Source organism: Lissotriton helveticus, chromosome 4_1 (assembly GCF_964261635.1).
Source record: "Lissotriton helveticus chromosome 4_1, aLisHel1.1, whole genome shotgun sequence".
Taxonomy (NCBI): Eukaryota; Metazoa; Chordata; class Amphibia; order Caudata; family Salamandridae; genus Lissotriton; species Lissotriton helveticus.
In genome coordinates, this window is record NC_136063.1 from 1434369724 (window position 1) to 1434383307 (window position 13584).

The window sequence follows — 13584 nt, forward strand, 5'->3', positions numbered from 1 at the left end:
CTAAACTGCTTTGTGTCAGAAACTTCAAAGACCGCAGTCCCAATTTAATAGAGTCTAAGATTTCTTCCACTCATAGGAATATACCAGATTAATGTGAAGTAAACTATCATGACAAACAACGTTGTCTGGATCAAGGTCAGCAAAAATATAGACCAGCAAATGTGCTATTAGGGCGATGGAATGCAGTTTGAGATAAAATCCTTCAAAACATCTCTCACCTCTTTGAAAAAAATGATTTTTAATGAAAGTAAAGCAGCTTTCTCCGATATTACCATGGAAACAAACAGATCTTTGCAAGACTTCAAAAGATTCTAAGGTTTCAAAACACTTCCTTTGAATCTTACTGCAGAAAAAGAGAAAACGGACTTCTTTAATGCAGTAAGCCAAAATGATCTAATCAACACAATCGACATGGCATGTCTCACTATTATCCTAGGTGGGCAGGAGTGGATGACTTGACATTTCAAACAGCAGGAAAAACGATGGGAGTATCTTCTTATATCAATCTGCCTATTTGAACACTCAAGAGTGCATGCCTGACTAGATGCATCAAAATTATCATGAAAAAGCAGGAAAACTAATTTACATGAATATCGACTTCACATAGAAACAAGATGTTTCTTCAAGTGAATAAGTGTTAAACACAAGATAGCAAAATAAATAAATCTGCTTAAGAGTGCGCCACTCAGTGCAAAGTTTGGACTCTGCCAGTCTGTGAATTTCCAAAAAGGCTTTACTTTTGTAATTTGAAGAGTCAGGATAAAGGTGAATGGTGTATGTGTAGAATGAATCAGCCATCTTGAAATTTTTAACAAACTCCCTAAACCATTTGAAGAAATACATTTGTGGCAACGGATTTTTTAAACGTCTGAAAATTAATCCAGTTCTCCGATCAAAAACAAACGTATTTTGTTTTTTACTCAAATATGACGAATACATGCAGTAAAAAATGTTTCAAACCACTCCAAAATTAGAAGGTTTTTTTAATTTCTTCTATACATTTTGTTTCAATCGTAGAGAACACACGCAATTAGGGATTAACGATCTTCGTCAATTTGCTGCCGCTAAATGTAAACAATAAGTACAACACACTTAAATTGCCGAGAACGCTCTTCATATCTGGAAATGGGATTAGGCGTGTTTCTTGTCCTTCCTTGATTTCTATTACATTCAGGGGTGTCGCGAGAGCCGAGAGTTGCTAGCGAGGAAGTTTTGATTTTCATACAGGGCACTTAACTTTTTCAAAGCGGCACCTGGAGGAGGAACAGAAGTTGCAGGTGCTTATTGACGATTCCTCTGGAGTATTTTATTTACAGCCAATGTCTAGTGAGTTTTTAGTGCTTTAGACTTGGAGATCCGAGAACAGGCTACTTCATAGGCAGAAGTGAAAGACTCTGAGTATCAGTCCTTTCGAAGGAGCACGAGTATCCTCTCGTTGGGCATGGGCACCCATCGCTTCCAAGAGCTTGTCATAAACTAATACTACCTAAAGATACCGTAGCAGAGAGCGCCCTTCCCTTGCAATAACCGAGGCGGGAATTAAGGGTGCACTGCAGCAGAGTCCTTCAAGATTCTAGTTGTGAGTTGCTTATCGAATTGAGAGTGTTTTTTGTATATCTGTAACCCTGTTAATCCCATTACACATACAGATTTACAGTAACACGATGCCACGAAAGAAATGTGAAGTGGGTGGAATTTGGAAAACCAGAGCGAGGGAGGACTCAGCTAGCGGCAGGCAGGCAGGGGAGGAGGGGGGAGGAGAGTAGGGGAGGCACGGCCTAGCGGCCGTGCAATCAAGTAGTGAGGGGGCGGAGCTGGGGGAGGCTGTGGAAGAGAGTAGGCAAGGCGACACGGCGGGAGGGGGCGGAGCGGGTAAACAAAGACGGACATGCACGCGCCCGTGACTTTTAAGGTCAATGCGCATGCGCATAAGCTTAATGCGCATGCGCATTGACCTTAAAAGTCACGGGCACTGCAAGGAATCGCCACGATTCCTTGCAGTGTGGATAAAGAGTGGATGAGCCCCTATAGTCTCGCTTGCTCGATGCGCATGCGCATCGACAGGCGAGACCTAAAAACTCTCATCCAAACTCTTATAATAAGCAGAATGGACTACTGCAACGGACTATATATATCAGCAAATGAAGAACAGCTAGATAAACTTCAGGTTGTCCAAAATACGGCAGCTAGACTGGCCCTCAATGCCCCTCCCAGAACGCCTTCCCGCCCTTTACTTCGCCAACTTCACTGGCTACCAGTAAAGCAGCGCATTAAATTTAAAATCTGTAATATAATACATAGATGCCTGTTTGGTACTAGCCCCAGTTATCTAAAAGAAAAATTTATACCCTACATCCCTGGACGCACTTTACGTTCCAGCAACCATCTACTGCTACAGGTCCCAAAGATAAGAAGAGCCAGACAGGGAGGTCGAGCCCTGTCTTATAAAGGACCTATCCTCTGGAACTCTCTACCCACCGAACTGAAACAGATCAGGAATTTAGAACCATTTAGGAAGAAACTGAAAACTTACCTCTTTATTTTGCCTTAAAATTTATTTGACCTCCCCTCTTCAGCTTTAATTCATACAGTAAACTGTCTAAATGCAAGTAACAGCGCAGAGATATCCCTTCGGGAATTGACTCAGGCGCTTAACAAGCAAATAAATAAATAAATAGTTGTCCGGTGCCAGGGGGCCTCCGCCACTGCGTAGGAGACCGGGGCTGAACCGGAGCAGCGAAGGAGCGGCACCGGAAAGGCACAGACATGACCAAGGCCGCAGCCGCCTGCGTGGAAGGGGGAGGACCTGGGGAGGGACAAGGAGTCCCCCGCCAGCCTCAAACCTTGACTGGACGAGGGGCCCTCCGCCGACCCCTGTGGCACCGCCAGGGTCAGCAGCCGCCAAAGTGGCGTCACCTTTGCCTTGGACAAGATTGCCGCCTGTCCAGAGGGCAGAGAGGGGCTCGGGGATGCATCCCGAGCCCCAGCGACACCACACGGACTCCCGCAGCCGTTTGCAGCGAAACAGAGGCACTGTGGTCCAAAGGAGGGACCCCCCCGAAGGGCCACATCTTAACAGCACCACATCCTCCGAAACTGGATCCGAATCAGTCAGCGCCGGAGCCGCCGCGGAGGGCCCCGCACACTGCAAGGGATCCGCTGACGTCCCAGGAGGGGAAGGAGGTGAAGCCAGCAAGGCCTGCAAAGCAGCTGCATGTCTCCATCTGGGCTCTAGTCGCCCCCACAATGGGAAACTGCGGATAGGGGACGACATGCAGGGCTGCACCGCCCGCGGAGAGCCCGCACTCCCAACCGGCCCTCGGGACAAACTGCGACACGATGTCGAAGACTGAGACAGCGGCTTCAAAAACTCTCCGTGAGGTGACGCCGCCGACCTGGACATGCGAGCTGAGAAGTTTCATCCGGCGCTTCCGCTGGGACTTCTGTTACATCTGATGGCACGCCTCACAATCAGTGGGGTCGTGGTGGTCCCCCAAACACCACACGAAGATGGGGTGAGGATCCGCTGCCGACATCTGGCACGCACAAGACAAGCACGTCTTAAAGCCCAAAGGCATTCACACACTGTTCCCAGAAACACGCACTAGCAAAAGGGAAAGGCCTGAACAGGCCCGGAGCACGAACCGGATCCGGGTTGCATGCGGAAAAGGCTGACGTAGGCGTGCTGGGGTGGGACTTGTGACCTCGCTAACGTCCCGTACGCAGTTGCGTGATGCTGTCCCCCCCGGTGCACAGGGATACTGTGGCAAAAAAAATATCTGGATCCAGTCTCACGCCTGGGGATAATTCCACGTTAAGGGATTTGCGGCTAGTAGTATATCAGATTGGTTGCTTTAGCTAAATAGGAGCACAATGGCTCTATTCCCTCCCTCTTTACGGACCGCAACAGACAAGTTTCAGAATGAGGAGGTGGTGGTGGTGGTGGTCTGTGCAGGATAGCATACTCACAGCCTAATAAGTACAAAATGGACAGCACAGTTAAATGCCAGTCTCCTTACAGGGCGAAATGGTTACAAAGGCCTGTGGGCTCAACATTAAGGAGGCTGCCACCACCATCAGTCATCACAAACTAGGTTGCGAGGACAGTAGTCATTCAAAAAGCAAAGTCGTTAACCATCAGAATCCTGATCAGATGTCAGACTGTAAACAAAGGAAGCACCTTTAATGGTCTTGCAGGACTGTTAAGCTCACAAAGGGAAAACATTCAAGGGTAAAGTGGCACAGTATCACAAAGCCATGCAGGGGACTTCAAGAGCAAAGTACAGTGATTGAGCAGGTGGTCAGTAGACCTCCCTGGCAAATGTGGGCCGACTACATAAATGCCCAAATCCCACATCAACCACCTGCCTTCAACCAGCTAGCATCCATGTCAGAACGAATACCAGTCTGAGCAGACTATTTCCAAAAAACAAAGTGAAGCAAATCACAGAGCTGACAATTTACTCGGGATGTAGTACACATACTCAATAAGTTGAGGAGTTAAAAGAGGGCCATAGAGTAAAACACCACTATATCAAGGAATAGCATGAAATTCCACATTAAGGCAACTATATTGAATACATGGTTACCTCTTCCTCACTTTCCTTTTCTTCGTCTGATGTGTTCTCTTTTTTATCTTCCTCACTGCTAGACTCATCTGAAAGAATGACGTTTGATTTCTTGTCTTTGGGTTGCTTCTTCTTTGAAGATCCAGAGCTGCTTCGCTCCTTTCTACTACCTTTGGAAGGCGGCGACTTTTTAGCAGATTTTGGTAGAGGCTAGTAAGAAAAAAAAAACAGTTATTGAAAAACAGAAAGAGGACCCTCTACAGATTAAGGCAAATTCCTAAAGAGAAAAGCATAGCTAACTTGGACTTGTTTTTTTCAGGAAGGGCATCCTCCACCAGATTCATAACTGTACAGTCATTTTCCACCAGATAATCTGGACTTTTAATCCATATTATAAGGAATACGTTACTTACCGTGCAAGTAACTATGTGTATCATGTAGTGTAGTTTGATTCATATGCTTAGCATACTCCTGCCATCTAGTGTTGGGCTCGGACGTATGCAACTTGTCTTTCTTCTAAGAAGTCTTTCAAGTCATGAGGTATGGTGACCAGTCAGTATTGTGCATGGTCATCGGTGCCATTGCTAGGATTCCTTTTGGCACTTCCGGTGAGCTTGGTATAGGAGTAGAGATAGTGAAGATGAACATGCAAGGTATAGTTTGAGAAGGATGAGGGTTTAGGAATAGTGTGTACATGAACCATTCCTTTACAGGGACAAGGATGGGTGCATATAAATCTACAGCACTACACGCTAAGAATAAATGCTTGCAGGACAAGTAACATTCTATCCGTATCATGTGTTGACCGTATATACATATGCCTAGCATCGAATGTAAAACAGTGCTCCACAAAAGAGTTGGCTAGCTAATGGTCGACAAAGATACTTGAAAGTGTACGTAATACAGTTGGACTTGTTCTAGCTTGTTGGTTAGCTAAGACAGCAACACAATAGTGTTTTTTGAATGCATGTGGGTTATTCCATGCAACGGTCTTACAAATATCCGCTAGTGGAATGTTTTCCAGGAAAGCCATAGAGGTTCATTTATCACATGTTTTTATTTGCAGTGCCAAGCATGACTGACGTTTAGATAGCATGATTTCTTGGAGCACAACAAAGCAGTTGGGACAATATCTCCTAAGTGATAGTCAACTTACAGCATTAACATGGAACAGGGGGTGGCACAAGGTCTCAGTGGGAAGACCATTTGTATCCTGGTTAAGCCAGTAATGCTTTATTGTTAATCACTTTAAAATTTAAATATGCATTCATTTTCTGTAGTGCTTTGTACAAGGGGTTAGATTGTATACAATGACAGGAGGCATTGGGAAATAAAATATTTGCCCAAGATCATACATGTTAAATTAAATAGGAATTAGAAGATATGCTTAATTTATTGTCAAGTCCTACTCTAGTCACCGGGCCAGATCACCACAGGAGCCTGTTAATTTTTCACTAACACCAGGCGGTGTGGGGGAGAAATCAAGAACGGTGACCTTAGGTAAACTACTAAAGCTGAATAGTTACAGGTGTACACCTTTGCTGGATGCATACGTATCCATGCAGTACATAGGAAGGTGTTAAACATGAAAATGGGAACCCTGCAAGAATTGCAGAAGTGTAAAGGGTGTGAAGACGCCCTGCTTTCCCTGTTGAGAGGGCAGTGATTATGTTCCTGTATAACCTCACATCAATAATGTTTGGATGTACATTGGAATTAGCCTCAAACCCCCCTCCCTGGGACTCGGACCATGTCCTTCGCATTGGATTCGCCTTTCTACCCAGTGCTTCAAATGCACTGTAACAGATAATCTTAGTAATGCAACACCCCTTTAAATAAGACCACAGAGCACTGGATTACATCAGAGGCAGGCAACACAAACTTTTCTAACAGTTTGAAAGATCCCTTGCAAAGGTCAGTTTAGAGGACACTAAAATAAGGAAAAACTAATTCTGCAAACCTCTCTGGAGAATCACCGATTAGAACACCACCAAAAGTGAGGGTGCATTTTTTGGAACGTGCTTTGCGGCAACTGTTCCATTCAGAAATTGCAAAATGTACCAACTCTGCTTAAGGCACCCTGCCAATCAATGTCCAAGACATTTTTTACATCATACCCAACTCCTCAACCATCTCTAGCCGCATACTAACCCATAGTCTTACTAGCCCCAATCACTGTCCCTCCTCCTGTAAGAGCCCCAGGCTTTCTTCCACTATATCTGAACCATTTTCCTCCAAGTCACTTCGTATTTTGACCCATGAGATGGACAGGAGGTTTAAGAGCTCAGAGCAACACCAGTTGACACCTGTGTATGGTCAGCCTTCTCCTGTACCAGTTACCGTACACTCATTCCCCTAGCGTCCTTTAGATCAGTAGCCATTCTCTGGCAGAGGGCTGTTCAGATGTTCAGATCATACTGGAGGGCGTGCTGGGTGCTTTTGAGCCGCCGGGTGCTCAATGTTATCCAATGAGGATCTTGCAAAGGAAAAGAGGCTGCAGACTCCGAACCAGGGGCCACCCCAACCGTGACCAGCCGAGGGTAAGCTTTTCCGACACCCAAAGACCCCCCTGCACCCGGCGCCCTCCAGCCCCCTGTGCCTCCCTTTGGGGTACCTACCTGTGCTCCAAGATCCCAACTTACCTCTCGAAGTGCTGGTCGCCCCTGGAGAGTCTCCGTCCCCGAGCCTGCAGCCCTTTTCCCTTTTTCAAGATCCTCATTAGATGACATTGAGCGCCTGACGGCTCAAAAGCACCCTGTGCCCAGCCGCCTGAGAGCCGCTGGCTGTGACCTCTTTCCTCATCTACCCCCCCTCCCCCTTTGCCCTGAGCAAGTGGCCAGGAGCCCAGCTCCCACAGCCGCGTGGCCTGCTAGCCCGCAGCCACCAACCGAAGGCCCCCTGCCTCTCATTGACTAACATTGGGCCTAACTACCTCTGCAGCCGGCTGCCCCTGTGCCGCTGAGGGTGTACTAACCGTACCTACTTGACCCTGGGGGGACCCCGGACTCTGTGCCCAGAACCTTACCTTCACCAACCAAGTACTCACCTGGAGGCCGGTAATTTACTTACCTGCCTTTGGATAACCTTGACCCATTTGGATTCGAATTTTTTTTTAAGTGTGAAGTTTTGAAAACTGAAAATATTCCTATAAAATCAGCCAAAGTTCGAATCCAAAAGTACTCACCTGTACATAGGAATCTCTTCCTACTAAGTTACGGCGGATTTTAATCTTTTACCCACTCCAGACGTCTTTTGGAGTTTTTATGGGAAAAGGGTTCTGTGTGAAAAAGCACAACTGAGTTACTCTGTCTTGCATTAGCCTTACCAAACGTGATCCGTGGGTACGGTATATAAGTATTCTGGAAAACGTGTTTGGGGGACTGAATTTTATCGTGAAGGGTAGACTTTCACTGTCTGGGACAGGGGTGGGAAGGTTAACTATTTCGTAACAAGTTTTGTGGCTTGCCAATCCACCCCCCCCCCCTTCCTGTTTTGCGGTCATTGCGCAAAATGTGGTATCCTTGGGGGAGGGTTTGGACATGGTCTGGTTCGGATTGGTCGTGCAACCAAGTCTCTGTGAGGAAGAGAAATCCTCCATTAGTAAAGAGATTGAGAGCGTGCTTAGGAAGGGACCTGCAGTTAAGCAGGAACATGCAGTATTGTCTGGTTTGGTTTGATGAGGCAGGAAAAAATTGAAACCCAAACAGACTGCAAGTGGTATGTTGTTCTGATGGATCCCAGGAAAAATGACATGATGGGGTATATCCTTTCAATGAGTAGGAGTTGTGGGCTGTATTTCCTAACACGAGTGGGCGACCGGACAGGGGGGGGCGGCCCCTAGCCCCGGAAGCCCCGGAATTCCGCTATTATACAATAGAGGAACCTCCGGATGAATACACTCCTTTCGAGGACGTTGAAATCCCAATAAATTACCAAGAGCACCTGCTCTGGTTTAAAGGCGCCCTAAAACATCAAAATCACATCACCAGGCTCGGTCCTTTAGGTAGACCAGGAGCCACGTGGCTGGTTCTAGCCAGCTACACACCACATCCAGACATTGAAGAAATGTCAAGTGAAGAACTTTTAGTTAAAATAAAAGAATTAACAAAGGCATATAGAGAATTAGTTCAAATGGCAATGAACGACATAACATACCTGCAGAAATTGAAAGAAACAGATATAGCAGAACCACCATTTGAACTTGCCAGAATCATAGAAAAATTCTATGAAGAACTAGGTAGAGATAGTTTGGGTGGGAAACCAGTAAAACCCCAACTAACTGAAAATCCTGAAAAAACTTGTATGAAAAATAATCTAAACACTCCAAAAAAGAGTTGGGATGGTAATAAACAATCCACTCCCAGAGAAAAACATTTCCAGTCCAGAGGAAGGTCTCCTCAACGGAGAGAAAGATCTCCGGACAGAGGACACAAGTCTCCCCAGAGGGAGCCCTCTGAGAAAAGATACAACCTTCGAGATAGGGATAAATTGAGAAAACCTGATCGATAGCAAGATATTGATACACGTCCCTCTCGATCTTTTCAGACTTGCTCACAGAAATCGGAAAGAAGAGGACGGTCAGAACACAAGGAAGAGCACGTCAAGTCCAAAGACAAGGAACCTGCTCAACAAAGTAAAAAAATTACAATTTCCAAGAAAGAAGGTAGCTAGTATTAAAATAATAAAACATGCAGAGGATACTGAGGACACATCTGAAAAACGGAGAGTGGGCCCAGACAATGCTAGACAGCGCAGCAGAAGGGACCATAGCTCGCAAGATCTTGATGAATCTTCTGGAGACAGTGGACACGAATGAGTACATTCAAGTGGAAACTGCAGACACCATAGTTACCAAACCCCATAAATTATAAGAAATAACATTACGTATGGAGGGGGACAAGACTAGGACAGTAAGGGGTCTCTTTTGGGATAACCTTTCGAAAGGCTATGACATCGTTAGCTGTGAAAGACTGGCCACCAGAGTTTGTCAGGGTGTGCCCCCATGGAGAAGAAATGATTATGCCTGCCTTCTCAAATCATATTCCAATTCATAAAAAATACACACTAGCAAGAAAATGGGCAGTAGCTCAAGCTCCTGCATTGTATAAAAATCATGTAGGATGGGATGAGGATTCTCCTCACCATAAAATCCAGTTAAAAAAAAAAAAAAAATCAATCCACTGCACAAAGGCAGTACCCAGTTAAACAAAAAGCTAAAAAGCAAGTCAGGGAGATCTTAGATCAACTTGAATACCAGGGGGTGATTGAAACATGCACCTCACAAATGAACAATCCTTTGTTTCCAGTCTCCAAGCCAGACGATTCATATTGTCTAGTTTTGGACAACAGACACCTAAACTCCTGTTGGAAAACATTTGCAGTACAAAACTCACACAGTGCAGCACTAATGAACAACATTGTGCGCAAAAATTATAAAACGACATTAGACATCTCTAATGGATTCTTTTGTCAAAACATTGCACTTGAAAGTAGGTATTTGACCGCTTTCTCAATAATGGGGTCGTAAAAACACTTCTGTCGACTCCCACAAGATTCAAGAATAGCCCAGGATTATTCTCAGCAAGAGTAACAGTTACTACAAATATATGATGAGGCATTATCTTATGTCTATGACATCTATCTCACAGATGATGACCTGGAGACTCACTTGAAAGAGTGAACACCATAATACTTGGTTTCGCAGCTGAGGGTTACAAATTCAACTTTAAAAAGTCAAGAATTGCCCATCTAACCGTCCTATTTTTAGGATATGAATCATCAACTGAAGGCAAAAGCCTAGCAGACATCTTAGAGAAGTGTGCTGTACTCCAAGCACCTAAAACGCTGAAGAACTTACAATCAATACTAGGTTTCCTGAATTTCGGAAGAACATACATTCTAAATTATGCAGAGAGGGTTAAACCTCTCTATGAATTAATAAAACCTGTTTTCAAACCAATAAATTGGACTCAGAAACACAGAAATTTTAAGATCATTGCAAACAGACATGTTAGCTAAAACTAAATTGCAAACTCGCGAAAACATACGCAACCTTGGAATCAGAGTCATCCCAGGAAGATTCGGATTCACTTACCTCACCTCTAATGAGGGAGAAAAGGTACCAATAGCTTACAAATCTCACTTGTACACACAAGCTGAAATGAAATTCAGTCCTACTGAAAAAATTCTAACTGCGGTTCAAACTGCTGTAGCAAAAGAAATTGCCCAAGTCCAAGGCAGATGAATAACTGTTTTAACAGCAGAATCAGCCCTTGAGGCATTAACAAGTCCACACAATTTGAATGCTGTGGCATTAGATCCAAAATGGATACAATGGGTAAATTCTCTTGCTGCAGAAGACGTGAAATACTATTTGGACCCGAAAATGAAACCACTAGAAGATCTGGAATATGAAAAAGAATATCCTCTGCCAATCGAAATTCTGCCTCTCGAACAGTACTCATGCGTAATCTACATGGACAGATTTGCACAACACTATGATGTAGAGGAAAAATCCTACAACGCAGCGTGCGCAATTGTTAAAGGTCGCTGGCGCTTAGGTAAATTCAGACCATTAATTACCAAAACTGAATCACTCAGAAACTGTTCAACTCAGTGAGCTGAAATAAGATCTTTGAAGATGGCGCTTGAAAATGCAGATCGCGAATTCCCCACACTAATAGTGTGCGATTCGCATTACTGTGTCAAGTCTTACAATAATGACATACAGACCTGGATTCAAAACTGTTACAAAGATGACACAGGTGCCACAATAAAGCATAAAAAGGATTGGGAACAGGTAGTTCTTTTGCAGAAAGAACTACAAAAGACTCACGTGATACATACACTGAGTCTTCAACGTGATGGCGTTCACGTTGCAGGGAATTCATTGGCTAACAGAGCCACAGCGGAAGCGGTTTAACCGGCTTCCGTAGCCACAAAAAAGTGTTCTAAAAAGCACAGACGGAGAAACTATGCTGGCGGTAAACGCGTCTTTAAAAGCGACTATGCAGTATTACCTCTGAACTATCCACTCAGTAATACATACATAATTGATGCAAACTCCGTTCCTTTTGCTCAAATCCCTGGAGTGGGGGATAGAGTAATTCCAAACACGAACCGGAGAGTCTTACTGATAGCAGACGCACACATGGGTGAGGTTCTAAGGCACCAAGATATGGTGAAATCTCTAAAAGAATTACAATCAGAATACTGGTGGCCGGGGATGAACTTGCAACATTACAAATTTGCAACGGATTGTCCGGACTGCAACAGAGAACGCAGTCGTGAACCGACCGGAGTATTGCCAGGAACCCTTTATTAGAAAGCATCAGCCATTCTATACGCAGAAATCCAGCAGGAGAAATGCGTCCCCATAATATTTAAGACCAGATTCACTTAAAATGTAGACACCAGTGCTCGGCTGACGCCAGAACTGTTATAATAGATTTGCAAGTCTTTATCGGCATATACGCAATTGGCATGCTATATTCTGTCCAGGGTCCTTCGATTAGCTCTAGGGCTTACAAAGGGGCCATGGCCAGCATGGGCATTGCATTGCGGTACTCTTCTCCATTCCATCCTGAGGGAAATGCCGTAGTGGAAAGAAAAAAACGGGACATAAAGCAATCTATAACGGCGAGGGTATTAGGTTCCGGTGATGGGTGGGTCAAACATTTAACAAGTGTCCAACGTAGTCTTAATAATCTGCCAAGAAATTCTCTAAAAAGGTCTCACTCCATACGAACTATTGTTCGGTACTCGAATGCACATTCAGGATCTTGATAGTCACACTTCAGTGGTAGAAGAAAAATCCTTTGATATCAAAGACCGTTTGGCTGTTTTACAGGACTTAAATGAAACCAGAAGAAGCCTGAGTAACAAAGTTAAAGCAACAGCCAACAGCCACTGAAGAAAAATCACCTGTCCCAGCAAGACCCGTCTGGATTCCAAAGATTGGGGATCTGGTCAGAGAGAAGATCGCGGTAAAGAAGGAATTTGGGCCTTCTTACAGAAAAGCAGTACCTGTCTTAGCTGTCAGCAGAACAAGATCAGTTGTACTACCGCCCCTTGCTGGTAAAAAGGAGAAAGTTGTATCCATCGACCTGGTAAAACCACAATCATGTGGCCAATAATAAGTAGTAGGCCCAGTGGACTCCCAAGAAATAGCAGAATACCAAAATTTGCTACAATCCAAGAGGTTCAAACTGAAAGACTAATCACATTTGATAAACCTGCAGTGAATAAAAAAAAGGACTGTGCAACAAAGCCATGGAACTTGTGCCTCTTGAAACGCAAATTGCAACAGTTCGTCAAGAAACACCGGTCTACAATGATGTAGCCTCAGACTATGCTAATGAAACAAAGAAAAATCCAAAAGCAAATGAAAATCCGGAAGCAATTCCAACAATTGACAGTACTGCATCTGGCTACTTCATCAATTTTGATAACTTCTGAAGATCCAAGCGAGCATGAAGAAACGCCAGCAACAAAAACTTTCAAAGACAAAGTAACTGAACTCTTTCATCAACTCAAAGAAACCTATCTGATTTCTCCATGGATTGAATTTTGGATTGTGTTAGGTGTACTTTTCCTCCTGCTTTGGCTCATCATGGTTCTTTGTTTTGGAAAATAAATTGAAGGAAAATACAGTACAATGGACACAGCAAGTCAGAACATCAACTTGGTCCTAAATCCTCACAAGTCATCTCACATCGAGAAAAGAGAACTGTCATCAGTGAACATCACAGCCAACACAATACCCGGTGGGGTAGCATGGGACAAAACGGATTATGACATTTATGGCCCGATTGAGCTCTTGAAATATCCACACCAGTTCAAGGTTTCCTTAAGTGACTTTGTGACACCAAGTACTTTCTCTGATGATTGGGACTTTGAAAACATTAATAATATGATGTCAGATTTAGTAATGTCAGCTAAATTCACAGAATAGGATTTGCAGGGTTCATCAAATTATGAAGTTATATTGTTATAATCATTTTGGTCATCACTATTT

The 13584-nt window shown here is 44.2% G+C and overlaps 1 protein-coding gene across 3 annotated transcripts in view; it reads right to left on the reverse strand.

The window, feature by feature from the left end:
- The window catches only part of DEK (DEK proto-oncogene), a 344099-nt gene that overhangs the window by 107446 nt on the left and 223069 nt on the right, over positions 1–13584 (reverse strand). For all 3 annotated transcript variants that reach the window (XM_078687983.1, XM_078687984.1, XM_078687985.1), the window contains exon 7: positions 4590–4778. In XM_078687983.1, coding sequence (XP_078544109.1) covers positions 4590–4778 — 189 coding nt within the window. The remainder of the gene's footprint in view (positions 1–4589; positions 4779–13584) is intronic.